Here is a 27742-nt window from a genome sequence, read left to right as displayed (position 1 = left end):
CACTGCATACTTTAGAAACACACGCACACAACTTTATAACCCACACTATAGACCTGCTTCACAAACCTCCCCCCAGATACGCGGAGCCAGGCAGCAGCCGCCGCCGCCCGAGAAGTTAATCTGCACATGCTCAGGAGCCCTCTGGTCCCGGTTCTCGGCCGCCCCAAACGCTCCGGGCCCGAGCCCCGGGTTTCAGGAGAGGTCGCAGCCGGGCCCAGCCGGAAGGGAAGCAGGAACGGCGGGCCGGGCCGGACCCCGTGCCCGCCCGGGGGGGGGTCTCCTCCTGGCGCTGCCTCCCCTCACCTGCTCAACTCCTAGGAAGACGTAGAAGTTTTGCGGGACCTCCTCCACCAGGTCGAAGAGCTCCAAGTCTCCGCTCTCCCAAGCCGAGGCGGGCTGCGCGAGCAGGAGGAGCGCGAGCAGCAACAGGGGCCTCCGGCGCAGCCCCGGCGAGGGTCGCGCGGAGCAGCCCATGGGGCCGAGCAGCTGGCCTCCTCCGTCGGGCTCCCCTCAGCACAGCCGCTTGCGGCAGGACCCGGCAGACGTGGCCGGGCAGGACGCTCGCCTCCCACTGCGCATGCTCCAGCGTCCGCGCCGGTTCTGCCCCTCCCCCTGCGAATCCCACGGGGGGGAAGAGCAGGGCCTCCGCCAATCGCCGCCCGCCGCACCTCTGTCGTCACGACGCCTAGCAACCGCCCGATGCCGGGAGGCTTGTGTTTTGGGAAGGCCTGGAAGAAAAGAAACCTCCAGCCAGGCCGAGGGAGGCTGCGAGGGGAGGGCAGCTGCCAGCCGCCCCCACATCCAAGGGGAAACGAGGCCTCTCTCGCGCTATAAACAAAACAGGGTCCTTCGCAACGGCACACAGCCACCCATAAGCGCCCACAAAAAAGCCTCCCGCGCTCTTGTTGCGAAACTTTTCCCGACAGCGTGACAGAGGGCAGTCTGCAAAAGAGCCGGCCAGGGAGGCGTGGATTCACACGTTAGCTCAAGACACGGAACTCACTGGGTGGATCTTAGGTTCGGTCCGCTAGTCCTACACTCCCTAGGTTGCTGCGGGGATACGAATGGGATAATCGTTCGAATATAGCAGCAGAGTTTACTGTATTATTCAGCAAAGGCCTCAGAGAGAGAGAGAGAGAAGGAAATTATATTCCAAATGATGATTCAAGCTTTGTCGCTTTCACGGATTTGTCATAGATGAATCTTAACAAGTGCCTCTATTCACCAACTGATTTTGGGAACGCATGAAGATTTTTGGGAAAGCATATGACGTTACACAAAGGAGACCTATTTCTGCCCACACAATTGTTTTACATAATGGGACTGTCACTAGGATGATCATTGCTGATTTGTTTTCAGTCCCTTTCCTTATCATTGTTAAGACAGTACTGATTTTGCCATTTTTGTTGCTGCAGCACCTGTAGTTGATGCCGTCAGTGAACTATCCGCTATGACCCCAAGATCTTTTGCGTCACAGTCACAGTACCAATCTATCAGTGTAGATGTGCATAATATTAGACATGTTAAGTCAGTAACGCTCTGCCCACCTTCACTTTTTTGCAAACAGTTACTAAGCTTGGGGTTGTTAATTTGTTTTAAACTGTTTTTAATGCTGTATTTTAAATTGTTGTGACTCACCCTGGAAATGTGCTCACTTTTAATTCCTTTGTGTAGAGTGGGACAAAAACATTTTCACCTTGCACCTAAATGAGGACATCAATGTCATTTGTGATGGAGTTCCATAACCTCAAATATAAATATTTAGCCACACTTTTATCTTCTCAAAGGAATTTAAAATGAGTATAAAGTTCCAAACACTACTGTAAATCTACCTCAACAAAAATTAGTAAATCAGCTATCAGCTAAAACTCATTCTCAGGTGGTACTTAGTCGCTGTCAGGCTTCACTACATGAATACTAAATACGTATTTTAAAAGGCTGCCAGATATCCAGACAAAACCAAGAATGGATTGTGTGGTGCAGTGTTCATAGCCATAAAGCACCTAATTGTGATTGCTCTTGTTGTTGTTGTTATTACCAACAATTACTCCTGCATGGTACAATAAAAGCAGGTTCTGCCCACAATCTAAAAATTAATAGACCAAACTGTGCCTTATGGCTTTTTAATCACCACTCACTTCCCTTATTTTATCAGGAGTTATTGATCCATAAAGTTGTGGAGTGGGATGGGCCATCATTTCATACATGCTTTAGAAGTAGGATCTAACCAAAGATACATTTGTAGAAACTGTTTTTTGTTTTGTTTGATGTATTAAATATCTAATTGGGCTGGTACAGTCTAAATCCAGTATTTTAAATATAACCAGTATGATGTTCTGCAATAAAAGCCCATTAGAATTAATACTGCGGTCTCCCCTGCATTTCTTAAAGTGTATTTTATGAAAAGCAGCCACAGCAGCTTTGAAGTCTGCCACAGGAGTCTTGGTGTATGTGTGATCTTAAATCTTTGCCCTCTGCGATTTGCCCCACACACCAAATTGTCTTTCCTATGCTACTTTTCCACTCACAGGAAGAAAAGATTCTGATCAAATTCACATCCTCCCGTGATAGCGTTTCATTACAGTGGTACCTCGGGTTACATACACTTCAGGTTACATACGCTTCAGGTTACAGACTCCGCTAACCCAGAAATAGTGCTTCAGGTTAAGAACTTTGCTTCAGGATGAGAACAGAAATCGTGCTCTAGCGGCACAGCAGCAGCAGGAGGCCCCATTAGCTAAAGTGGTCTTCAGGTTAAGAACAGTTTCAGGTTAAGTACGGACCTCCGGAACGAATTAAGTACTTAACCCGAGGTACCACTGTACATCCATTTGCTGTGTAATGATGAGTAATCATAAGACTATCTGAATCTGACAAAGCTCAGTTAAAGGGAGACAATATATCTTTTAAATCTGGATTATAATATCAACACAATATTTGTAACAGAAATAGCTTTGAATTTTAATTATTAAGCCATTATATTACCATCACATTCTAAATTTTTATGGTAAAGATAAATATCCATCAATGAATACTTGCTTTTAAAAATATTGTTGGTTAAATCACACTTAATAGTAATAATAATATCCCATAACAACGTCTTATGTTGGAAACTATGTTGGGCCATGCTGCTGGCTATTGAGGGACAATGGGCAAACTTCATTATGAATTCCGCTGGCAACCTATGTGAAATAAATCCTAAAAGCGCAATCTGCATGGCGCTTAGTTTTCTTTTTGATGGAACCTTTTGCGTGCAAATATTTTGAGCAATTCTGGAGCACATAGCAAACAGGCAACTCCTGTTTACAGTTATTGTATAATCAGATCTCTTAATGATGAGTAATCAAAAACTTGGTCACCTCTGAGCATTCTTAAACAAGTTCTACAACGTACACTGTTCATGCTGATTACCAAGAGGCAGGGCAGTTGGGTCTCATCATTGCCCCATGAAAATATTTCATAGAACACAACTATAGTAGTAGAAGTCTCAGGAGCTGCCTGGGTCACCCATCCAAACTAGCTATTGCCCTTCTCCTGGACTGCCCTTCTCCTGGAAGGGTATAAAAGGCTTCCTGTTGAGGCTGAGACCTTGCTTGAGTAGTATGCTCTTCCTAACTCTAATGTGGTTCTGTGCATATCACTGCATGTGACACTCTGCTCCCCTCCAACAACTGCAAATAGTTCAGACTTGACAGGAAGATGGGTAAGGGGGGTAAGCTGTCTTTCAGGGAAGCTTGTCCACAATGTACCAATGCTGACTTCTAACGAAGGAATTGCTGGCAGAAGTTCAAGGTCACCCAACACATTTTGAACACAACTGTTCTAGACTACAATCTACATACTACAGAACACATTGTTTGAAGTCTGGGAATTAAATAATAGCACACAAATAAGGTGTTCATTTACCCAAACAGGTAAGAGCTAGTCATTCTATTAATTTAAAATAATTGCCTGCGAAAAGCCTAGACTTAAATCCCACCCAAATGGCCAACATAATCCCATAATAATGCAATAATACCTCAGCCCAAAGACTGCTGCTTCTACCTGTCTAAGGAGCTGATACCAAGCCTAGCTAGAGCAGGCCTGGTATCCGCTCCTGACATCCTTGGACAGCTGCCAAGGCCCCAATGTCACAGAAGGAACCATCACTGCTGCCTGTCCTGGGCCTCCTTTAAACACATTGGCCTGGTGTTCCAAACAGCAGCAAACATCTGTGCCTAGCTGACATTTTCATTTTCCACAATGCCTCAGAAATGGTATCACTCTGGAGCATTGTGGGAAATTATAACGGCAGCCTCCAGTTACCTGATGTTCCTGTTGCCTTCCACCACGACAAGCTCAACCCCCCAATGCCCACCAAGAGAAAATGGCCCCCACAAGACTGATCTTTGCTTAAAGCAGGAGCTGGTTCTGAACTAGAGTACTCATTTCACCCATCTACATTTCCAGCTTTTAAAGTAATTGAACCTTAAATTTCACAACTGTTTTCATGTAAGATTCATGGATATTTGCAGTATTATTTTTTTAAAAAAAACCATTTGACCACAAGGGGGCAAGGAGAAATTTCTCTCAGCCATTCTCAGTTCACAACATAATTATTCTCTTAAAGGGTTTTTTTCCTTGCCATTAAGATGAAATATGGAGCAAGTTAAAATCATGAGGAGAACCTTTATACCAACAACTTATCTCCTACCACTGTGCCTTCAATTCTAATGTGCAGTTGATATTGTCTTATTTTGTTGTCAGCTGCCTTGGAAGTTTTGACAAATTGAAGGGCAACCTACAAATGTCTGAAATAAATCCTAGGAGTAAACCCCATTGAACATACTGGGGTTTCCTTCAGAGCTAATATACAATTGGATTGTCTTGAAAATTATATTAAGGATTAGAAACTGTGGTCCTCAAGGCATTTTGCGCTTATCCCAGTGAGGCGTGTGTGTCATTTCAGAAATGTTCTAGGCTAGAAAAGCCAACTAGAGAAATATAAAATACAACAGGGATCAATAAAAAGAAGATACTGCATCAGGAAGTCACATTTTTCCTGATTCTTGGTTGATCACAAGAAGCATGATCAGTGATAATGCTTCAAAGAAAGAAAATCTGATGTGGAACATTTGGTTCTGAATGAAAGCATCTAAAATTCTACTAGCAGCGTTTGTTAACTTCCAATATCCTTTTGCTCCCACCATTATTCATTTCAAGTGCCTTGCTCTCATTTTGTCCAATATGTTACCATAAAATATTGACCTGCATTGGATGTAGCACCATAGTGACTAAACCATAGTTTAGTGTTACATACAGAAGCCTGCTCTCCTCCCTCCTCTGGCTGCAGATTAGAAGCATCTGTTTCCATTTTAATTTAGTCACAGTCAATCGTTTCATCCAAACTAGGAAATGTAGTTAGTTTTAAATATGGTATATATTCAAACAGGTTAAGATCAGAAACCACAGTTTGAACTTGGCTTGTTTAGATAAACCATCATTTAAACTTACTAAGTTTGTTCCATTTTGGATGAAATAACAAATTGCAATTAATTTAAACTGGAAGCAATGTTTCCAGTAATCTCCTCATAGCTATTTCAGATAAGTTAAAGATCACATAAGCCTGTACAGTGGTACCTCGGGTTAAGTACTTAATTCATTCTGGAGGTCTGTTCTTAACCTGAAACTGTTCTTAACCTGAAGCACCACTTTAGCTAATGGGGGCCTCCTGCTGCCGCCGCACCGCCGGAGCACAGTTTCTGTTCTCATCCTGAAGCAAAGTTCTTAACCTGAAGCACTATTTCTGGGTTAACGGAGTCTGTAACCTGAAGCGTATGTAACCCGAGGTACCACTGTATCTCATTCATGTAACACTATGGTTTAGTGTTACATCAAAATACATCAATTTGTTTTCCTCCCACAAACCAACTTTCTGTTTCTTTGTGCAGGGTAGATGGCTTCTAAGGTCCTTCCATCTCTATGATTTTATCACTTGCCCGACAGTTCAGTGTGATAGAGAGAATATCTGTCATTATCAAAAAACATACAGCAATAGGGAAATGAAGGAGAAGCTGTCCTACAGACTGCAGTGACTTGCTGGGTATATATAGCATAAGGAATCAGGCCATCTCTCAAGTACACTGATCCTGGGCTGCATAGGGTCTCTTATGTTAGTAGTAACACTTCAAACTTGAGCCAGTAGCAGATTGCCAGTGCAAATCCCACAAGCAGTGTTATATACTGTCAGTAGCTTGCCCCCATAGGGAACCTGGTGACTACGTTCTGCACCACCTACAACCTCCAGACCAACCTCAAACATAACCCCACATGGAGTGCATTGCAGTCGTCCAGTGTGAAATTACCAATGCATGGACAATTGTGGTCAAACAATCCCACTGAAACAACTTATAATAACATTCATAACGTAGGATTGTCCTATCCCCCCAAACCTGTGCCAATGGTTTTGTGCAACAAACCTTAGTTTCATGCCACTACAAAGGAAATTCTGTTAACAGGAGAGTTTTGCTTTGCTTTGTAGGCAGTAAACAAAGATTGTAACTGCAGCACTAATTGTACATTTTGCTCTAATTACAGTCAAGGAACAGTTATGGAAGAAGTTATGGAAAACTCTTGCACTGGCAATCATTCCTGGCGGCTTTGGACTGCAAGAGCCCTTTCTCTCCCCATGAGCCAAAGCCAGGCAAAAGCCATGCCATGCATGATATCGCCACATATTGTTAATGTTGTACTTGTCACAAAGCACGTTTTGTCGCTAACACAAGTTGTACCATGAGTAGCATATGGCACAACAGAAGGATCAATAGCAAAGTGTCAGGCACTGGATAAAATAATTCAGCCAGGATATCACCACAATGGGCCTTTTAGATACAAATTAGGTTACCCATTTGTGAGGTAATGAAACATCCAAATCTGAGTGAACTAATAAAAAAAATATTTGTCTTTCAGGTCTCCCTGTTCAAAACATTATTATAAAACATTGCATAATGTAGGCCTCATAATAAATTGTTAGAACCTAATGTTTCAAAATAATTACCTGGACAGGAATGCTGTAGAAAGCTATGAAGATAGTTAAAGGTAAAGGGACCCCTGACCATTAGGTCCAGTTGTGGCCGACTCTGGGGTTGCGGCGCTCATCTCACTTTATTGGCCGAGGGAGCCGGCGTACAACTTCCGGGTTGTGTGTCCAGCATGACTAAACCACTTCTGGCAAACCAGAGCAGCGCACAGAAACGCTGTTTACCTTCCCACCAGAGCGGTACCTATTTATCTACTTGCACTTTGACGTGCTTTCGAACTGCTAGGTTGGCAGGAACAGGGAACGAGCAACGAGAGCTCACCCCGTTGCAGGGATTCGACCTTCTGATCGGCAAGTCCTAGGCTCTGTGGTTTAACCCACAGCGCCATCCGCGTCCCATCATGAAGATAGTTACACCATCAATATTCTGCTACACTGTGCTATGCAGATATTCTTACTGTTTCGGCATTTAAGATTCCAATCTGATCAAAATAACTAATGGCACTGGTTATTTAGTTCTCTTATTTTGTTGGTTTTCTCTAAAAAGCAAAGCAGGGGATTTTTTAAAAGGGTTCTCACTGTCTTTCTTGTTTATGAGGATTAAGTTATTATTCAACACCTTGTAAACTTTGTTCAGATAAAACATCAACTGGTAGGCAAATACATATACAGTATATGAAAAGGGATCTGTAGTCAGGAAAATGGAGGGAATAGGGGAGACACCATTGTATCCACATCTCATAACTTGATGTCCCTAGGGGATGGATAGAAAACCTGTGGACCTCCAGATGCTGTTGCACTCCAGGGCTCTCCCCAGGAAGGCTCACCTGGTGCCATCATGACATGCTTTTATGCACCAGGCAAAAACATTTCTTTTTCACCAGGCCTCTGAGCTACGTGCTAACAATAATACAGAATTTAGTCCTACAATTGTCTTACACCTTCTTGTTTAGGACTGCAAGGATACATACAGCAGTATTTTTGGTAGCTGTGCCTCTCAACTATGGTATTCCTGCAAAACTAACAAAAGCCCAATCTTTTGGCCAAACTACACATTACATACAAGTGTGTGTCTCTGTTGTATTTGTTTTCAAATTAAAGGCAGCCTCAGAGGACTGGAGCAATGGAATGAGGGCGATGGCATCCTAAAACTCTTTGATCTCCTAGTGCGCATTTAGTATTTAGAATGCCAACACCAACTACGCAAGGGTAAATTTACAGGGATGAAAACACACCTGTACATTCGCTGGGGGAGGGAACATCTTGAGGAAACAAAAAGAGAGGAAAAAACCCTTAAAACAGCAGCTTCCTGATGTGACTTTTTATTTAATTTTTAAAAAACTATTTTGATTTCATTACACACATTTGCATTAAACAGTGTTTATTTTGCAGTTTTATATCATGCCTTCCTTGTTTTGTTTTATTTCGAGCTGTACTCCCAATATGTTTTCACCTAAAAGTGTAAGGTGTGAATGTGACAAAGATTAATGTTTTCACACACTTGCATCAAATAAGCAAACCCATTGGGGGACCAGAATTAGCCACAGCACCCCACTGAGTGTACACTAGGAGGTAAATCCAGGTTTATCCTGCATAATGTATGAAATAGCCCTCAAATCTTATCTACCACCTTATCTACTAATCAATAGCATTGATTGCACTGAAACCATGACCATATGTGAAAGCTGAAGCAATTCTGAATTAAGGGCAGCACTGCACAATTTGAAACAAATAATAACATTCCAAACATATAAATCAGATTGGTCAGGTGTAGGGATGGTGGAGAAATTAAATTCAGTTCACATTTAGAGGCAAACTTCCCTAATTTAACACTTTCCAAAGCAATATGCAACAGAAAGACAGATAACATTCAAAATTAACAGTTTTCTTAATTTTGCAATGCAGTCACTTCAGCCAAGTAAGGTGTACAAATATGCATATATTAAAGTATTCCTATATTAGTGAAAATTATACACACATACAAACATATATGCATATATAAAATATGTTGTATATATTGTAACTCACTCTATGATCTTTGGATGAAGGGAGGTATATAAATTTAACACACACACAAAAATTATTAGAGTAACTTGCTTTTAAAATGTATATATTTTCAAAACAACATGCAAAAATGTGTCTGCTAGGAGAAATTCACAGCAAAATGCTGGTGAATTTCCATGAGGATCTTTTTTATTATTATCTCTAATTGCTGCAGAATGGAGAACTGAATTTAAGACCGGGGGTGGGGTGGGGGTGGAATCAAGAACTGGGAGAACCAAACCCGACAGATTCATCCATTCCTAGTCAGCTGTAAATTCTCCCGCACTCTCCCAGCTGCCTTAAGCCATCCTTCATTCTCATTCTCTCTCTGTCTTGTCACTCACTTTTTCAATCCTGAGCTATTAATCACCCTGAAATGCTCCATAGCATGTTTCAAGCCTGCTTATTTTTGCACTTTTAACAATGTTTCGTTTGGAATTATTACACTATACACAAGGTATGCTAAAATAATATTTTCTGAGGGAAAGGGCTTCTCGCATAACTATTTTTATATTTCCTGTTCAGTGTTTCTTTAAGTGGTTAGTAAAAACTTCTGTTATTCGGAGAGGCAAAAAAAGCAAACCAGATCTACTTTGGAGTTTGCCGCATCTCCCTTTGATGTGATACGGAAGGGGGGGGCATGTCTTCTTCACCTTCTTCTTCGCTACAATATATCCATTTATTTCCAATTGTCAATGTCAAAAGGGACTAAAATCTATAAAATTCATAGAAACTCAACGTGCCAATTTGCTCAATTTCTCTAGGACTCCATGACACCTCCCCTGTCCTCCATAATCCCTCAAGCAAGGTGTCAAGACCCTAATCCTGTCAAATCACTCTGCCAAGCCTTTCCTCTGGGCAATGCCAGTACATGGACCATTGTCTTCTCATCACCAGTACTCAGGATGTGCTTATCTGCATATATCTCCAGCTCTGCATATTCTCCCCTCCCTTCTCCATGTTAATCCTGTGTAACCCAACCTCTTCTTAATGTTACAGATAGGTAGCCGTGTTGGTCTGCCATAGTCAAAACAAAATAAAAAAATTCCTTCCAATAGCACCTTAAAGACCAACTAAGTTAGTTCTAGGTATGAGCTTTCGTGTGCATGCACACTTCTTCAGATACACTGAAATAGAAGTCACCAGACCCTTCTATATAGTGAGAAGGTGGGGAGGGGTATTACTCAGAAGGGTGGTGGGAATGGGTGATTGGCAGATAGCTGTGATGAGCCTGTTGACGACTCTTAACGACTGCAATAGGTCTTACAGGAAAAAGCAAGGGGTGAAAAGGTGAAAAATGGCTTTGTCATGTATAATGAGATAAGAATCCAATGTCTTTGTTCAGACCAGGTCTCTCCATGGTTTTAAGTTTGGTAATAAGTTGCAATTCAGCAGCTTCTCTTTCCAGTCTATTTCTGAAATTCCTTTGTAATAGAACAGCTACTTTGAGATCTTGTATAGAATGTCCTGGGAGATTGAAGTGTTCTCCTACTGGTTTCTCTGTCTTGTGATTCCTGATGTCCGATTTATGTCCGTTTATTCTTTGGCGTAAGGTTTGGCCTGTTGGCAACAGTGTCCTTCAGCTCTCTATATTGGACAAACAGGAATCACAAGACAGAGAAACCAGTAGGAGAACACTTCAATCTCCCAGGACATTCTATACAAGATCTCAAAGTAGCTGTTCTATTACAAAGGAATTTCAGAAATAGACTGGAAAGAGAAGCTGCTGAATTGCAACTTATTACCAAACTTAAAACCATGGAGAGACCTGGTCTGAACAAAGACATTGGATTCTTATCTCATTATACATGACAAAGCCATTTTTCACCTTTTCACCCCTTGCTTTTTCCTGTAAGACCTATTGCAGTCGTTAAGAGTCGTCAACAGGCTCATCACAGCTATCTGCCAATCACCCATTCCCACCACCCTTCTGAGTAATACCCCTCCCCACCTTCTCACTATATAGAAGGGTCTGGTGACTTCTATTTCAGTGTATCTGAAGAAGTGTGCATGCACACGAAAGCTCATACCTAGAACTAACTTAGTTGGTCTTTAAGGTGCTACTGGAATGAATTTTTTTATTTTGTTTCTTCTTAATGTATTCATGATGTAACTGGGATGTATTTTGCACTGTATTCTGGGACATGGAGGGAAGTTTCAAAAGTTCATGTCACTCCTTTCTCGCTGTTCAATCTCGCCTTGAACCTGTTGCGCAATAAACTTGGATCTTCTGCAGCTTGCTCCTGTCTCCGGCTGAGCTCATTTTCCTCCGCAGGGACCCGCGGACTTAGTCCAACGAGCTGGGTGGCAGAGCAGCCTCGCACCCAGATTTTGCTGTAACAGATGGCATTTTGTTCTGGCTTTCACAGTGAAACATAGTGATGGGCAGTCCTAGTAGTTACAGCTGCTGCTGCTGTTGTTCTTTTAGAAAGAGAGTAGTATTTCAAAACAGCCCTCTAATTACTTGTTTTAATTCCAAGAAGATAGCTGTTTTCAGTTAAGACAAATAGTCTCCATTTTGGAACTTGAAAGCAGAATGTTTGGTGCATTGTTTTGAAAGAAAGTTGTCATTCAGTAACCTGCTACCCTCCAGATGTTTCTGGGCTGCAGCTGCCATTAGCCCCACTGAGCAGAGCATGCTGGGAGTTGAAGTCCAAAACATTTGTAAGGGACCCTGGATGCTGAAGGCTGCAAGGGAGCACCCACCTGACTGATGAATGGCTTGCATTTATGGGGGGGCTATGGATCATTTTAGAGTAATTGTTTATTTGAAAAGATCAATACCATAGGGCAGGGCTGAGGAACTTTCTGTAGTAATGAAAGTTGTAGTTCAGCAACATCTGAGAGGCTGGAGCCTCTCCATCCTGGCCATGGGCAGTGATCCAATCAACCAAATTTGATTTCATCAATCCCACCTGTAACCTAAGATTGCTGCTCCAGGCTTAGCAACCTAGTCCTCCAGCCAATGCAGTTGCCGGCCAACAGATCTGAAGAATAAAACAACTGTGGTTTGACCATAGTCCAAATGCAAAAAGGCTGGAAAGAAGATTCGTGGAAATTACCACATTGAGAGAACTTGGTCTCTGAGGAACTTTTCGTCACTCAGAATGGTAATGGTATCTGTAATGTGCTCAACACTTTTCACTTAATCCCTCCCCCCTTTTTTGGTGCTATTTTACTTTTCATGGGACTCGAGCTACATGCTGTTTCCTGATAATGCTCATCAAATGCATTAGCACAGAGACACTCATCCTCCCTTCCTCCCTTAAGGGGTTTCTTCAGTCTGTTTCACTCCCTTACTTTGTCCTGTGCAAAAGCTTTGAAATTACCCTTCACGACAAAGCGATCTTAGACAGATTAATTTTTGTTCTTCCATAAAATGAAATCACCACCACTATTTGGGCCTGATTGGAATCTGAATATTGCACAAACATCAGCCATGTTTTGTGGGCAGCAGTGCTCGCAGATTTCCCTTTCTTCCTTTTACGAAATAAATATCAGTTTCAGCTGAAGTCCATCTACATTTTTTTGCTAAGGGCGAGATCTTCAACTGTGCAAAGTTTCTTCTCACACTTGGTTATATAACTCATTTCGGGGACATGACCCAAGTGGCAAAATTGTCCATCGCTTCATCTAAAAACTACCCAAGTAAATTGACCAAGTATGTTGATGACTGCAGTCCCACGGGGATCCCTGTACCTTAGAAAGCAGAGACAAACATTTGTGAGCTATGCGCTGCCCTCAGCATGACTTTGACACAGAGATTCAGTAGAGATGAATGAAAATACTTCTTCACACAGTGCATAGTAAATTATGGAACTTGCTCTCACACAAGGCAGCGTTGGCCATCAGCTTGAATGGCTTTAATCCTGACAAGACAGAAGTACTGTTTTGGGGGGGGCAGGGGGCGGGCGGGTGTAGAGGACTCCCTGGTCCTGAATGGGGTAACTGTGCCCCTGAAGGACCAGGTGCGCAGCCTGGAGTCATTTTGGACTCACAGCTGTCCAGTATGTTTCCGGGCACAATTAAAAGTGTTGGTGTTGACCTTTAAAGCCCTAAAGGGCCTCGGCCCAGTATACCTGAAGGAGCATCTCCACCCCCATCGTTCTGCCTGGACGCTGAGGTCCAGTGCCAAGGGCCTTCTGGCGGTTCCCTCATCGCGAGAAGCAAAGCTACAGGGAACCAGATAGAGGGCCTTCTCGGTAGTGACGCCCGCCCTGTGGAACGCCCTCCCATCAGATGTCAAAGAGATAAACAACTACCTGACATTCAGAAGACATCTTAAGGCAGCCCTGTTCAGGGAAGTTTTTAATGTATGACATATTAGTGTATTTTTGGTCTTTGTGGAAGCCACCCAGAGTGGCTGGGGAAACCAAGCCAGATGGGCGGGGTATAAATAAATTATTATTATTATTATTATTATTATTGAAGATTAGACAAATTCATGGAGGATGAGGCTACCAAAGGCTACTAGCTTCATGGTCAGAGGCAGCAATGTAGTTGCTGCAAACCACAGGTAGAGTGAGTGTTCTCATGCTCAAGTCCTGCTTGCAGGTTTCCCACAGGCATCTGGGTGACTACTGTGGTCTAGATAGGCCATTGGCCTGATCTAGCAAGGTCTTCTTCTGTGAACATGGTTCTTCTGGGAACATGCTTGGCACACCCATGAGGCAATGCAAGCTTGCCCCAGGGGGACAGCAGTTCCAGCCGCCAAGGAATGCATCACCTTCTGCCATCTCCATGACCACAGTAGCAATTATGGCCACAGCACGTCCCTCAGAGGCCAGATCTGCTGCCTCCTTGGCAGCTCCCGCATGCCGCCTCTACAGTGGCCTCTCAGCATATAGAAAGTGCTGCTGGTTTCCTCCCACTCCTAAGGAGGACATGGTAATCTCTGCGGTCTCTTGGACTCTGCACCCACCTAGTTCACAGCACACCCACCCACACCCCGCAACAGCCTTTGATTCCCACTTCAACTGTTGGGTAAGGTTTGATTTGATTCTTCTCCCCCTTTTCCCCAATGTAGATATTTATTCCTTTGTTCCCAATGTAGATCTTCATTCACCCCTTCTTCCCTGGCAGGGGAAGCTCCATTTTGTGGTTTGCCTGAGGTGCCAAAATGTCTTGGGCCAGCCCTGGGTGCAACTGTGACCTCAGTCTGCTGCCCAAGTGCTAACTGTTGATAGGCAACTTCAGGGTTGCTCCTCCTCCTCCTGCTGCTGCTGCTGCTTAGGGAACTTTTATCTTTCAACTGGACTTGGACCAGGGAGACTTGCAAACAGAGGAGTGTCCTCTTCAAAACTGAACCACTTCTGGGAGGGGTGCCTTTTACATCTGAAGCACTGTGGCTCAGCGCTTCTAAAATACTGTCCAAGTATCAGAATTTTTCCCCCTTACTCTCCTTCAGGCCAAACTAAAATTGAGGCCCGTTTGGCTGTGACATAAACAGTGGCCTGGAGCCAATGAAAAGCAGCATGCACTCAGGCTGCAATATGAGCTGGGTTCCTGGGAGACTGGAAAAGACTTGAGTAACAGCTGTCTCGTTTTAATTGCTTACTATTTCCAGAGTTCTTATAACAACCTCAGTTTCAGTTTCTATCAAAGACCCCAATAAACAATATAAATCTCTCCCTCTCTCTTTGTCAAAACGCTGTACAAATGGTTTTAAGTACTAGTTTTGTAATCACGGAGAACCGTCTGCAAAGTGAAAGCATCTTTTCGATCGCCCTGCTTCCTTTTCGTCTTCCTGATTCCCCCTGCATTCACCCTCCCCCAATCCAGCTTCCTTGCCAAAACACAAAAGGCTGTACACAGCGCAATGCTAGGCTTGCTGCACTCCAAATAAAGTTAAGGAGTTGTGGGTGGCCCCTTTGTCCATGTCAGCCAGCTGGGCACCCTCCAGTGTTTAATCTGTAAACTCAGATGTGCCACGATTAAAACACAGGTGGAAGCTGTACCTTTGCCCCAGGAGGCTCTGGCCCCATCAAACCATAGGAAGAAGGGTCATTCAACTGGGATATATATTTCTTTGCTCTAGACAAGTGCCGGGAAAATAATCCCAGTTAACCCATCACATAAGGAGATGCCACCACTGGCTTGGTAAATATATTCCCAGGGATACTACAGCAGAGGGACCTGATTCACAATCAATGTTTGGGCTGTATAACATCTTTCTTACTCATACTACACAGGATATACATAAGCGACAGATTCAAATAACGAACAGTGGGTGTCCGGTGTGTACTTTCTACACCAGCCTCTCCTTCTCCATCCCCAGTCACACCTACACCCAGGAACTTCCACCTCCCCATTGTACTGCCAGTTCATGACATCAAGGGTATTTTGTTTGTTTGCAAACAAAGTGCTATTTTGCTAGGAAAAAAAGATGCTGGAACTCACCATGTTCTCTTATAATGGCAATGGTACCCAACTGAGTTCCAGTGAGTTCCAGCTGGGGAAAAAGCCCTGCAAATACCTATACAGTATATTCAAAGTAATTTCAAAACTTACAAAAGAAGGTGCTGCCCAATAAACAAGCACCTTTTAGATAGATCTAAAGAGTGTTGTGCATAGCATATGTAGGATTGCTGTCTAAATGTTTCAGCCTCAATTATCATTTGCATTGTTTAAATAGGCTATGGCCAGTAGCCATCCATAGTCATCCTACAAGACAGCAGTCCCACTAATGGCAACCACTGAGATACTGAAGCTGGAATTGATAATTCTAGAAGAAAATGTTGCATGTACGCAGCCTTAGCATCCATACGAATGCTGGCAGGCAGCTTCATGGGGAAAGCACTGGTCACAATGGCAAAACATCCTTCCTATACTGTGAGCCACAATTTCCCCCGTATATATAATAGGTAGTGTCTGAACCTCTTTGATTATGTCCTTGGAAAGGGTCATACAATATACCACAATGGCTTCCTTGAAACCCAATTGGGATGAGAAATGGCAGTTCCAGTCCCACAGAGCTCAATGTTGGAAACTCAAGGTGTTCTGCTTATGGATGCTCTGAAATTAAAGTAATGTGCGAACTGTCTTTGAGATGGTGGAAGGCAGGGAAGGGGAGAAAGAAGAATATATGTGCTTGGTTCCCTTCCCACTGGCCACTTTAAAACCAGTGGTGTAGTTAGACTAAAAAGAGCTTCCTACATCTGCTCCACAGGCTTCTATTATCCCAGCAGTCTTGGGAAGAAAACTATTCAGAGGCTGGAACAAACAAGACTCCTGTCCTGCTCACTTAGACCTCCAGTGATCTGGAAGCTCCATGACGAGGAGAAGCACACAGTGAGATTCACATAATAAACGGGTTCCCCTCAGAGTGCAGCTGGTGTTAACTGTGTGTCTTTGTTAAAATGGTATATTCAGAATCATCTTCTGCATTATTTTGCCACGTGATTCAGCGACATATTTTTTTTCTTATCCATCCTCTTCAAGAACCCTGTTTTCATTCATACAGCACTCCTCTTTACCTTCAGGGCTTATTTTGGGTCACTTAAGGACTGCTGCCTTTTCTTCAAATTCCCAGGTATCAGACATCTATAGACCCCTTCTCTGAAAGCTAGGGAGAGCATGAGGGAAGAAAGAGGGGAGGTAGAGCAGTAAGGAGAGAAGGAACTGCCCTTTGCTGCCCACACAGTTATGGTCAGTTCCATAGGTACAAACAGAAAATAGCAAATGCACACAAAAAACTGCTGACCATTGCAATTCCAATTGTAACTTATATCAGAAAAGCAGTGATTTAGTACTAGGAGAATTCATTCTGGAATCATCCACATATTATCCTTTAGCATTCCATTGCCATTTTGTTCCAACTTTTCCATATTCATTTTGTGCCCCTACCCTCCTGACAATTGAGCATCACAAGCCATACAGTGGACGAAGCGGACTCTGATCTACAAAAGCTTTTGCCACACTAAGATTTGCTAGTTTTCAAGGTGCCACAAGACTTTTTGAGGGCTTCCAGACCTGTTCATTAAGCATTCATCTTGGCTTGCTTGCACTAAATTTGTAAGGAGGTTATGTGACATCGAGTGTTTATTTAGCATCCGTTCTGGGTTATTTGTGGGAAGATTATACAATGTCAAGCAACTGTTATCCCACACTTTCCAGTGCATTTTCCCATCACTTTCCTTACTGCTGAAGTCTGGACTTTTTAATGAATCAAGTTTGTTACCAAAGAGTGCCAAATCCACTTTAATTGTGCAACCTGAATTTGCTGGCGAGCTGTTTAATCTCAAACCCCCCTCCCCATAGCAGCAAACTGGAAGTGTTGCATTTGTACTAGGAAGAATATAGCCCACAGTATATACTGAAGGCTACCAGTGAAACTCTAATGCAGACAAGTAAGAGATGTTGCACTCCACTTTTCCAGCCCTTTAATCTCTCCTTTTATTTACTCTTTAAGATAATTAGCAGAGGCCGTCCAACCAGTTACCCTCAGCCAAGCAAATGCATCTAACTCTGAGGGAGGAGGCAAGTTCAGTGTGATGAATGAAGCTCAGTGTAGCAGCAAATTCCATTCCAAAATAATTTTCAATTCAAAGGCTCCATTTAAGGGATAATGATGGGGGCTCAGGATTAATCAGTGGCTGGGGGAGATGATAGCCCAAGGCAAACCCACAGGCCATTAACCCTTGCGGGTCACATTATACCCACAGGAAATGCACCAGGTCAAGTTCACTGTTCCTATTATAAATTCTCATAGGAAAAGAAAAAGGTGAAGCTGAAATGTTTATATATGTTTTCCGTCTTCAGCTCCAAGTGATGTTGGATGGCTTTTGGCAAGCCCTGTGTATTTCACCTCAGAAAGAGATTTTGTTAGACTTGAGAGGGCCATTCCACACCTGGGTAAACCAGCCCACCTCTAGCCAAACCTACATTGTTTTATTCACACACACATCACCAACATGGATCAAGGTGTTTGTTGCTGTTGAGATGCCATTTGAACAGTAGTGGGATTGGCACAAAGCAAGATTTGATCAGACAAAACACTTGTGTTTTTTTGGAGGGGGGGTTACAAATCATTGTGGTGACTAGCTAAGCAAAAATTAAAATTAAACAGCGTCAAAGGCCTTGGAGAAAACAACTAAGTGTCTGCTCCATCTCTGCTGGAAGAGTGTTGAACAGCATTGGACCAGTGGTACAAAATGCCCAGCTTCTAGTGAAAGCCAGCTGGGCCTCTGTAACAGTGGATGACGGACAACTAAATATATGTTGTCCTCCCACAGCCACAGCAATTTGAAAATACAGAGTAAAAAAAAAAAATTAGATAAAGTGCTTTATTTTATTCCATGAGAGCCGGTCTTTGCTCACTAAGATTGCAGTGCTGTGTATGCTTTCTTGGGATTCAGCTGAACTAATCGCTGCACATGATTTTTTTTTAGATTCAGGTAGGTAGCCATGTTGGTCTGACGCAGTCGAAATAAAAAATTAAAAAATTGTCCAGTAGCACCTTATGGACCAACTCAGTTTGTTCTGGTATAAGCTTTTGTGTGCATGCACACAAAAGCTTATACCCAGAACAAACTGAATTGGTCTCTAAGGTGCTACTGAACAATTTTTTTGTAATGTTTGTTTTTTGTCATACAGCTCCCTCTATGAGTTTAAGAGAAACGGCAGGCATGATCCAAGGGCTTGCAATCGCACCTGTAAATGCCGCAAGTTGCATCCAAGTCCATATATGCATGTGAGCGTGTTTATGATTATGCTTTCCCTTTCTGCTGTGATAGCCTTCAGCTGCAAAGCTGAGCTCTCTATCCATGCACCCTCACAAACGCCCACCTCCAAAGTTAGGATCAAGAGTTGAGGGTCATCTTTTTATGGAACAGAGGAGGCAGCTGTGAAGTTTAGATTAGAAGCTGGCCTTGGTGGCCCTTGCAACCTGTTGGATCCCTGATTAGAAATATAAAGCAGATTCTCAGCTTTCATGTTAACAAAAATGTGTTTAACTTCCTTTTGAGGAAAGCCTTGGAGATGCAAAGCAGGCACCAGGGATAAAAAGAACTAACAGCTGGGCCTGTCTTTCCAGATATGGTGGGAAGGGAGGGGGGTGCTCTGCAGAGGGTGATCATCTCATTCCTTAAGCACCGTCCTGGGATTCAGAGGCCCCAAGTTCCATTTCCAACTCTGCCACAGAAAATCTGTATGATGGTAACCAGAGAAATAAATGTGTTTTGTCATCGCCTCAGTTCCACTTCCAATGAAATGGGATGCTGAAGTCTACTAAGGGCTATCTCAAAGAAACTACAGTGGTACCTTGGGTTAAGTACTTAATTCGTTCCGGTGGTCCATTCTTAACCTGAAACTGTTCTTAACCTGAAGCACCACTTTAGCTAATGGGGCCTCCTGCTGCTGCCGCGCCGCCGGAGCCCGATTTCTGTTCTTATCCTGAAGCAAAGTTCTTAACCTGAAGCACTATTTCTGGGTTAGCGGAGTGTGTAACCTGAAGCATATGTAACCTGAAGCGTATGTAACCCGAGATACCACTGTATAACTAAACCTTTGATAAGGACATCTTCATTGCTCCAATGAATAGTTTGTTTTTTTGGAAAGTCCCCAAATGACTGCCACAAAATGAAATTGGTAGGGTTGAGAGTCTTCCTCGGTTCTGAATAATGCTATTTTCATGTAAAAGGAATAACAGTAGAGTCAGAAGAACAAATGTCTGTACCTTACAGATGCATTGTCCAGTAGTTTTTTGTGCTGGGCTGATCTCCAGATTCTAAGGTTGTCGCCAGATTAACGAAATCTTAGCTGAGTAACACCCTTTCATTTTATGAGGGCCTTAAAAACCTATTTGTTTTCCTTGGCTTTTCCTGGAGTGGTTTGTTAGGGTTGTTTTATGACACTGCTGGTGGTTCTGAATTGTATATTCTGTTAGATTTGTGTAGTTTGGGCTGGAGGGGTGTTTTTAAAGTTATTGCTGGTTTTTATTAGGTAAACGGCGTTTCTGTGTGCTGCGCTGGATCACCAGATGCAGCTTGTCACGCTGGCCACGTGACCCGGAAGTGTCTTCGGACAGCGCTGCCCCCCAGCCTCTTAAGCGAGATGGGCGCGCAACCCCAAAGTCGGACACGACTGGCCCATACGGGCAGGGGTACCTTTACCTTTACCTTAGGTATTTTGAAATGGTGATCATATTTTAACTCTTGAGCGGCCTTGCAAGGATTTTTCCTTAAAGGTGGCTTGAATTTATTTATTTTAAATACATATATGTGTTTTAGTTATGCAGTCCTATACATATTTATTCATGCATGTGTCACACAACAAGGATCATCTCAATCATTGCCTCCTCTCTCACATATAAGGAGCAATTCTTTTTTAGTCTATCAAGACATTTTAAATCATTGAACAAATCAATGGACGACATGTTGTGGTTGTCAAAGTTTTCCAGTGGGGGGAAATTTAGAAAGGAGTAAAATAGCCCATTGAACACTGTTTCATCTATTACTTGCAGGGTTGTTTTGTGCCAGGGCTGAAGCCACCAAAAAACCAGAGGGGATAATTCAGATGAAATTCCTAGGTGTCAAAAAAGGTTGTTTATGTATGCCACTACTGTGGCCCATGTTTTGTTAGCCCAAAATTGGAAAACGAGTGAGGTCCCAACCAAAGAAGAACGGCAACTTAAGTTGACAGAATATGCGCAGCTTTACAAACTTAACTTACAGAATAAGAGAACAAAAAAGAACATACATTTGGAGAAGATTGGAAAATGGTTACTGAATATATGGAAAATAACTGTGTACAGCTGGAAACACTGGCAGCATTAAGATAAATTCAACAGTGTAAATATGTTTTGATGGACGTAATAATGGAATACTGAATGGTAGTTTTTGTAAAATATGCAGGGAGTTATGATATGTAAAATGAACCATGGAAAGAGAAGAAGGGAAGTCATTGATATCTTAAGGATGTAAAAAGGAGTATTTCAAATTGTAAAACAGAAAATTTAATAAAAATTGTATACACACACACACCCCTGGCATCAACCTTAAGTGGCCTCAGAGAAAAAGTATGGAACCCAGTAAACATCCATGGAAAAACCTGTGTTTTTTGCTGTCAGGGCACAGGGGCTGTTGCATTCAAGGCCAGGATCAGCAGTTAGCTTTGCTGGCACCTACTACTGAGCAGGACTCCCCACCGCCTGATCATGAGAGCCTTGTTGCCATTACTGCTTGCTTAGCAGCTCTCTCCTTCTGTCCTTAAGGGATAGCACAATGAATGATGGGAACCAGGCAAAGGGCACTCCCTTGCCCTTTCCCCTTAGATTTCAGTGGGAATTGGACCCAGAAAGAGGGAGAGAGATAAGATGATGGCGGACGGAGAGTGGAGGGAGGCGTCCATTGAAGGTATCTGACACAAGGGCCCCCCCAAAATCTGGAGCTGGCAGCTGCTGGGATCACTAAGAAACATACATGCCATATAAAGACCCACAGAATGCATTTCCATTACTAAGAGGAATTAATTACCGCTGCTAATTAGCTGCTTAGATTAGCACAGTTATTTCCATCAATGGAAGAGGGAAATAATTCTGTCCGTGCACATATAAACACATCTATAGAAAGTTTTCCAGTGGTGGTCACGAAAAAAATCCATTACATTCACCCATTACAGCAAACACAAAAAACAGTTTTGTTATGTCTTGAGGACTAACAAGATCTATTGTGGCGTAAGGTTTCATGGAATAGCTCACTCTATTGGATACATGAAGTTTTGTCCTCAGTTGGAAAGGGTGGGTGGGGGTGGGTGTACAAGCACACACATAGGGGTGCAGATAAAACAACAATAACAACTGGGCCAAAAATTGTCTTGTGAACAACATGAACCATATCCAACCAGCAATTATTCTACTATTGACTTTTAATCATGTCTGTATTCTTATTGTTATACTGGGATTAGTGCAGAGTTGAAAATGTATGAGCTGTTCAAAACCTTTTCCAGCAAAGTGCCTTAGGAATACGTAAGAAAGACAATAAGCATGCATATATATATATATAGTAAGTGAATATATCTGTAAGTGAAGAAAATTGGGCCTTGCTCATGGTACCCATTTAGTTACATATGTATATTCATTTGCACACAAATACAAACATACATATTTTAAACACACTGTACTAATGTACAAAATAAACATAATTACAGTAGCTCTTGCACGTAATGGAATGCTTTTTGTTCCACTGTTAATTGACTAAAAGGATTTGCAAATGCTGAATGGAAAACCTTTGGCATCAATATTTAATAAAGAACTGTAATAAGATGCTAATCATTTTATAAGATTAAGTAGCTAGATGGTGATAAGATGATTTAGGGCACAACTGCTGGTGCCTGGTGTGCTCTAATTAAATCCTGAACCAACGTTAAACCAAAGTTATGGACCAGGTTTAACCCAAAGGGGAAAACAGCATATAACTCTGGCTTGACCCTTTTTTCTTTATTCACGGTACCATGCGGACAAAAAGGGGGAAGGTTGAAGGACAGTCCTGGATTAACCAATTATGCTAAACAGTCTGTATGTGGCATTAGATCCCGGCACAGAAGAGAATGTTGCTGTGTACACACTTCAGCATTTGAAGCGCTGTGGTTTGGGGTTTTCAAAAAGCACTTCTTGTAGACATTGCTTTGCAAGTGTCCATACACGAATACTCTGCAGACAGCATGAGCAGGTGTTAAATCATTGCCACCTGTACACATGAAGGACATGTCCTCTGTGACCAGCATGCATTAGTTTCTTTGCTCCTTCCCCTTTCAATAGCCACCACACTCCTTCTTTGTCCCCATGCGTTTACTGATATACCTTAAGTCCAGTAGCACAGGCTGCTAAGGCTCACTTTGTAGGGCAGACCAACTTTTCATACCAAGTGGCCCGCAAGGGCACTTTGACACGGACCCCTCAGGGTGCGCAACACTGCCTTGTTGTGCAGGGGCTGGGGAGTAAGATCAAAATGTGACGCCCCCACCCCCCAGCCCTCACACTAAGTGAGGCACTGGGCTTTGGGAAGCAGGTGGAAGGCTCTGGCATGGTCCTAGAGCCCTCCTAGCTCCTTCCCCAAGCTAGGAAAGTGCTAACTAGGCTTTAGGAAGAGGCTTTAGACTGTGGAACCCTGTCAGAGCCCACACACCTCCTCCCCAAACCCCAGCACACTTACCCAGCTTTGGGAAGGCACCACGAGGGCATCAAATGTTGCCAAGGCCCACCAAAAAAGGCCTTGAGGGCTGTATGTGGCCCTCAGGCCGCATGTTGGACATACAGGTCCTGCTTTGTGGCTTTCCGGGGCATCTGATAGGCTACCATGACAAGAGGATGCTGGATTTCTTATGAGCAACTATGTCAGCCACTCTGGTGTCCTTGATGAGAAGGTGGAACAGTAAATGACATTTGAGTAAATTCAGACATCTTGCCTATGGAAGAAAGCTGGACCCTTCTGGATGAGCAGCAGTGATGAGTAAAACAGCGTAAAGAATATTGGTTACGAGCAGGCTTTGAAATAATACCATCGCCCTCCAGTCAATGCTTGCCATAGTCCTATTCATCTAGCTTTTTTGGAATTCAGGTTCTACTTTGAACTGGGGTCACTACTTCTGAACGCATCTTAGAATTGCTAGGCGCAAACTATGGAAAATGTTTTCGAGTTGTTTAATGTTACCACAGATGCCCGTGAAGGAAGATTTATTAATTGAGTAAAATGTTGTTGCTCTCAGGTTCCTTTGCGGGATTCCCGTGGGCATCTGGTTGGCCACTGTGAGAACATGATGCTGAACTAGACAGCCTTTGGCCCAATTCAACAGGGCTCTTCTTGAATTCTTAAGGAGGACCCTGTTCTGTGGGAGAATCTGCAGTTTTATGACAACAGACCCACTGGGAGACACTCCCTCCAAACTGTTCTTGTCTCAGGGGAGCACCATGGCTAATTTGATGCTCAGTTGACTAAAAAGATGCTTACATCAAAGACAGATTGAAGTATTGTCTTATGATAGCAGCACATTATAAGTTTATCTGCATGTACAGTTGTTATGGAGAGTATATTACAGTGCACCTAGGCCTACTTTCATGCAGTTGGCAAGTAGGGGAGAAATTGGAGGGGTGAGAGGGTGGAAGAGAGAGAGAAGACGGGTGGGGGAGAAAGACCAAGACCAAGAAAGAGAGAAGTGGGAGCCAACTTGCAGCTCTGGCTTTGGCTTCATTCAACTCTGGCCACAGGCAGCATTCAACACATTAGCCCCCTGATAAAATACATCACGACAGAAAAAAGGTCCATCTTCTCTGCCTTATAAGCTAGATAAAAAAATTCCTTCCAGTAGCACCTTAAAGACCAACTGAGTTAGTTCTAGGTATGAGCTTTCGTGTGCATGCACACTTCTTCAGATACACTGAAACAGAAGTCACCGGACCTTTCTATATAGTGAGAAGGTGGGGAGGGGTATTACTCAGAAGGGTGGTGGGAATGGGTGATTGGCAGATAGCTGCGATGAGCCTGTTGACGACTCTTAACGACTGCAATAGGTCTAACAGGAAAAAGCAAGGGGTGAGAAGGTGAAAAATGGCTTTGTCATGTATAATGAGATAAGAATCCAATGTCTTTGTTCAAACCAGGTCTCTCCATAGTTTTAAGTTTGGTGATAAGTTGCAATTCAGCAGCTTCTCTTTCCAGTCTATTTCTGAAATTCCTTTGTAATAGAACAGCTACTTTGAGATCTTGTATAGAATGTCCTGGGAGATTGAAGTGTTCTCCTACTGGTTTTTCTGTCTTGTGGTTCCTGATGTCGGATTTATGTCCGTTTATTCTTTGGCGTAAGGTCTGGCCTGTTTGTCCAATATAGAGAGCTGAAGGACACTGTTGGCATTTTATGGCATACACAATGTTAGACGATGAGCAATTAAATAGTCCCGAGATGGTATGTGTGATGTTGTTGGGGCCAGTAATGGTGTTGTCCGGGTGTATGTGGCAGCAAAGTTGGCATCTGGGTTTATTGCAGGCTCTGGTGCCAGTGTCCGTGTTAAGTCTGGTTATAGTATTATTGTGGGTTAGGAGTTGTTTAAGATTGGGGGGCTGTCTGGAGGCAATGAAAGGTCTTCCTCCCAGAGCTTGAGAAAGAGAACTGTCATTGTCCAGGAGAGGTTGTAGATCTCTGATGAAACAGATGTGACCAGAAAACACCATCGCTTACAACAAAATCTAAACCATGCCGAAAGGAGAGCCATAGATAATCTCAGAAACAACCCAGACATTATAATTAAAGAAGCGGACAAAGGTGGAGCGGTCGTCATCATGAACAAAACTGACTACATTCAGGAGGCTCACAGACAACTTTCCAATACCGCCTTTTACATAAAATTGGACTCAGACCCCACACAAGAATACAAAAAAGAACTGAACAAGATTGTTAAGGAGCTACCCCCACACATCCAAGAACAGATCCTCACAAACACACCAACAGAACCTCGACCAGGAACTTTCTATCTTCTACCTAAAATACACAAACCAGGAAATCCAGGACGCCCCATCATTTCAGGTATTGGCACTATTACAGTGGGTGTCTCCGGTTATATGGACTCTGTTCTGAAACCATATGCCATCAGTGCTCCCAGCTATGTACGTGACACCACAGATTTTCTGAGGAAAATACAATCTTTAAATAATCTTCCCAACAATACTATACTAGCTACTATGGATGTGGAATCTCTGTATACCAACATCCCACACAACGATGGTTTACAAGCTATAAGGAATACCATTTCAGATAAAACCACAGCGGACTTTGCTACCAAACTCTGCCAATTTGTCCTTACCCACAACAACTTCAAATTCGGTGATGACCTGTTCCTTCAGATCAGCGGCACAGCAATGGGCACCCGCATGGCCCCACAGTATGCCAACATCTTCATGGCGGATTTAGAACAACGTTTCCTAAACTCCTACCCACTCAAACCTCTCTTGTACCTGCGATACATTGATGATATTTTTATCATCTGGACACATGGTCAACAGACCCTGGACACCTTCCACCAGAAATTCAATGATTTTCACCCCACCATCAACCTAACAATGAATCAATCTATGCAAGAAATACATTTTTTGGACACTACTATAAAAATACAGGATGGGCGCATAGACACCACCTTATACCGTAAACCAACTGACCGACAAACATATCTACATGCCTCTAGCTACCATCCCAAACATACCAAACAGTCCATTGTATATAGCCAGGCACTACGTTACAGCCGCATCTGCTCCAATTCTACAGACAGAGACTCTCACCTAAGAGATCTACAGCAAACCTTTTTAGAACTAAAATACCCAGCAGATGAAGTTAGACAACAGATCAACAGAGCCAGACTGATACCCAGAGAGAACTTGCTGCAAGACAGACCCAAAAAAGAAAATAACAGAACACCTCTAGTCATCACATACAGCTCCCAAGTTAAAACAGTACAACGCATCATCAGAGATCTACAACCTCTCCTGGACAATGACAGTTCTCTTTCTCAAGCTCTGGGAGGAAGACCTTTCATTGCCTCCAGACAGCCCCCCAATCTTAAACAACTCCTAACCCACAATAATACTATAACCAGACTTAACACGGACACTGGCACCAGAGCCTGCAATAAACCCAGATGCCAACTTTGCTGCCACATACACCCGGACAACACCATTACTGGCCCCAACAACATCACACATACCATCTCGGGACTATTTAATTGCTCATCGTCTAACATTGTGTATGCCATAAAATGCCAACAGTGTCCTTCAGCTCTCTATATTGGACAAACAGGCCAGACCTTACGCCAAAGAATAAACGGACATAAATCCGACATCAGGAACCACAAGACAGAAAAACCAGTAGGAGAACACTTCAATCTCCCAGGACATTCTATACAAGATCTCAAAGTAGCTGTTCTATTACAAAGGAATTTCAGAAATAGACTGGAAAGAGAAGCTGCTGAATTGCAACTTATCACCAAACTTAAAACTATGGAGAGACCTGGTTTGAACAAAGACATTGGATTCTTATCTCATTATACATGACAAAGCCATTTTTCACCTTCTCACCCCTTGCTTTTTCCTGTTAGACCTATTGCAGTCGTTAAGAGTCGTCAACAGGCTCATCGCAGCTATCTGCCAATCACCCATTCCCACCACCCTTCTGAGTAATACCCCTCCCCACCTTCTCACTATATAGAAAGGTCCGGTGACTTCTGTTTCAGTGTATCTGAAGAAGTGTGCATGCACACGAAAGCTCATACCTAGAACTAACTCAGTTGGTCTTTAAGGTGCTACTGGAAGGAATTTTTTTATTTTGTTTTGACCATGGCAGACCAACACGGCTACCTATCTGTAACTGGAACTATGGAAGGCACCACATTGAGCCGCATGAAATGGAAGTCCATCAACCTCACCAAGAAACTTGCACAGGTACAGACTGATATCTTCTTTCTTACTAAATGCAAGAACCTGGACATTATACCCAAGGGTCTTAGAATTAAGAACCCTCTACAATCCACGTATCCCACTGAATATGCAAGAAAACTATGCAGCACTTTCTCTAAGAAGCTGCTCAAACATCTGATCAGCGTTCTCTACTCTAAACAGAAGCTAATAAAGGAGGAACTCCTTGTATTGGACAACTCTATCAGGAACCACCAAGCTTGGCAAGAGTTCCAAAAGGAAAAACAGA

At 43.0% G+C, this 27742-nt stretch overlaps 1 protein-coding gene across 2 annotated transcripts in view; it reads right to left on the bottom strand.

The window, feature by feature from the left end:
- Window positions 1-27742, bottom strand: part of DNAJC1 (DnaJ heat shock protein family (Hsp40) member C1) — a 120079-nt gene that overhangs the window by 70933 nt on the left and 21404 nt on the right. The window contains exon 1 of one of the 2 annotated variants that reach the window (XM_081882142.1): window positions 304-561. The exons of the other annotated variant lie outside the window; for it this stretch is intronic. Within the exon in view, the coding sequence (XP_081738268.1) occupies window positions 304-474 (171 nt within the window). The 5' untranslated portion in view covers window positions 475-561. Of the gene's footprint in view, window positions 1-303; window positions 562-27742 lie in introns of those variants that run through there. 2 annotated transcript variants of the gene reach the window in all.

This window comes from Podarcis erhardii (assembly GCF_964252035.2).
Source record: "Podarcis erhardii genome assembly, chromosome: 12".
NCBI lineage: Eukaryota > Metazoa > Chordata > Lepidosauria > Squamata > Lacertidae > Podarcis > Podarcis erhardii.
The sequence above is the reverse complement of the archived record's forward strand: the minus strand, read 5'-3'. Positions and strand labels throughout refer to the sequence as shown.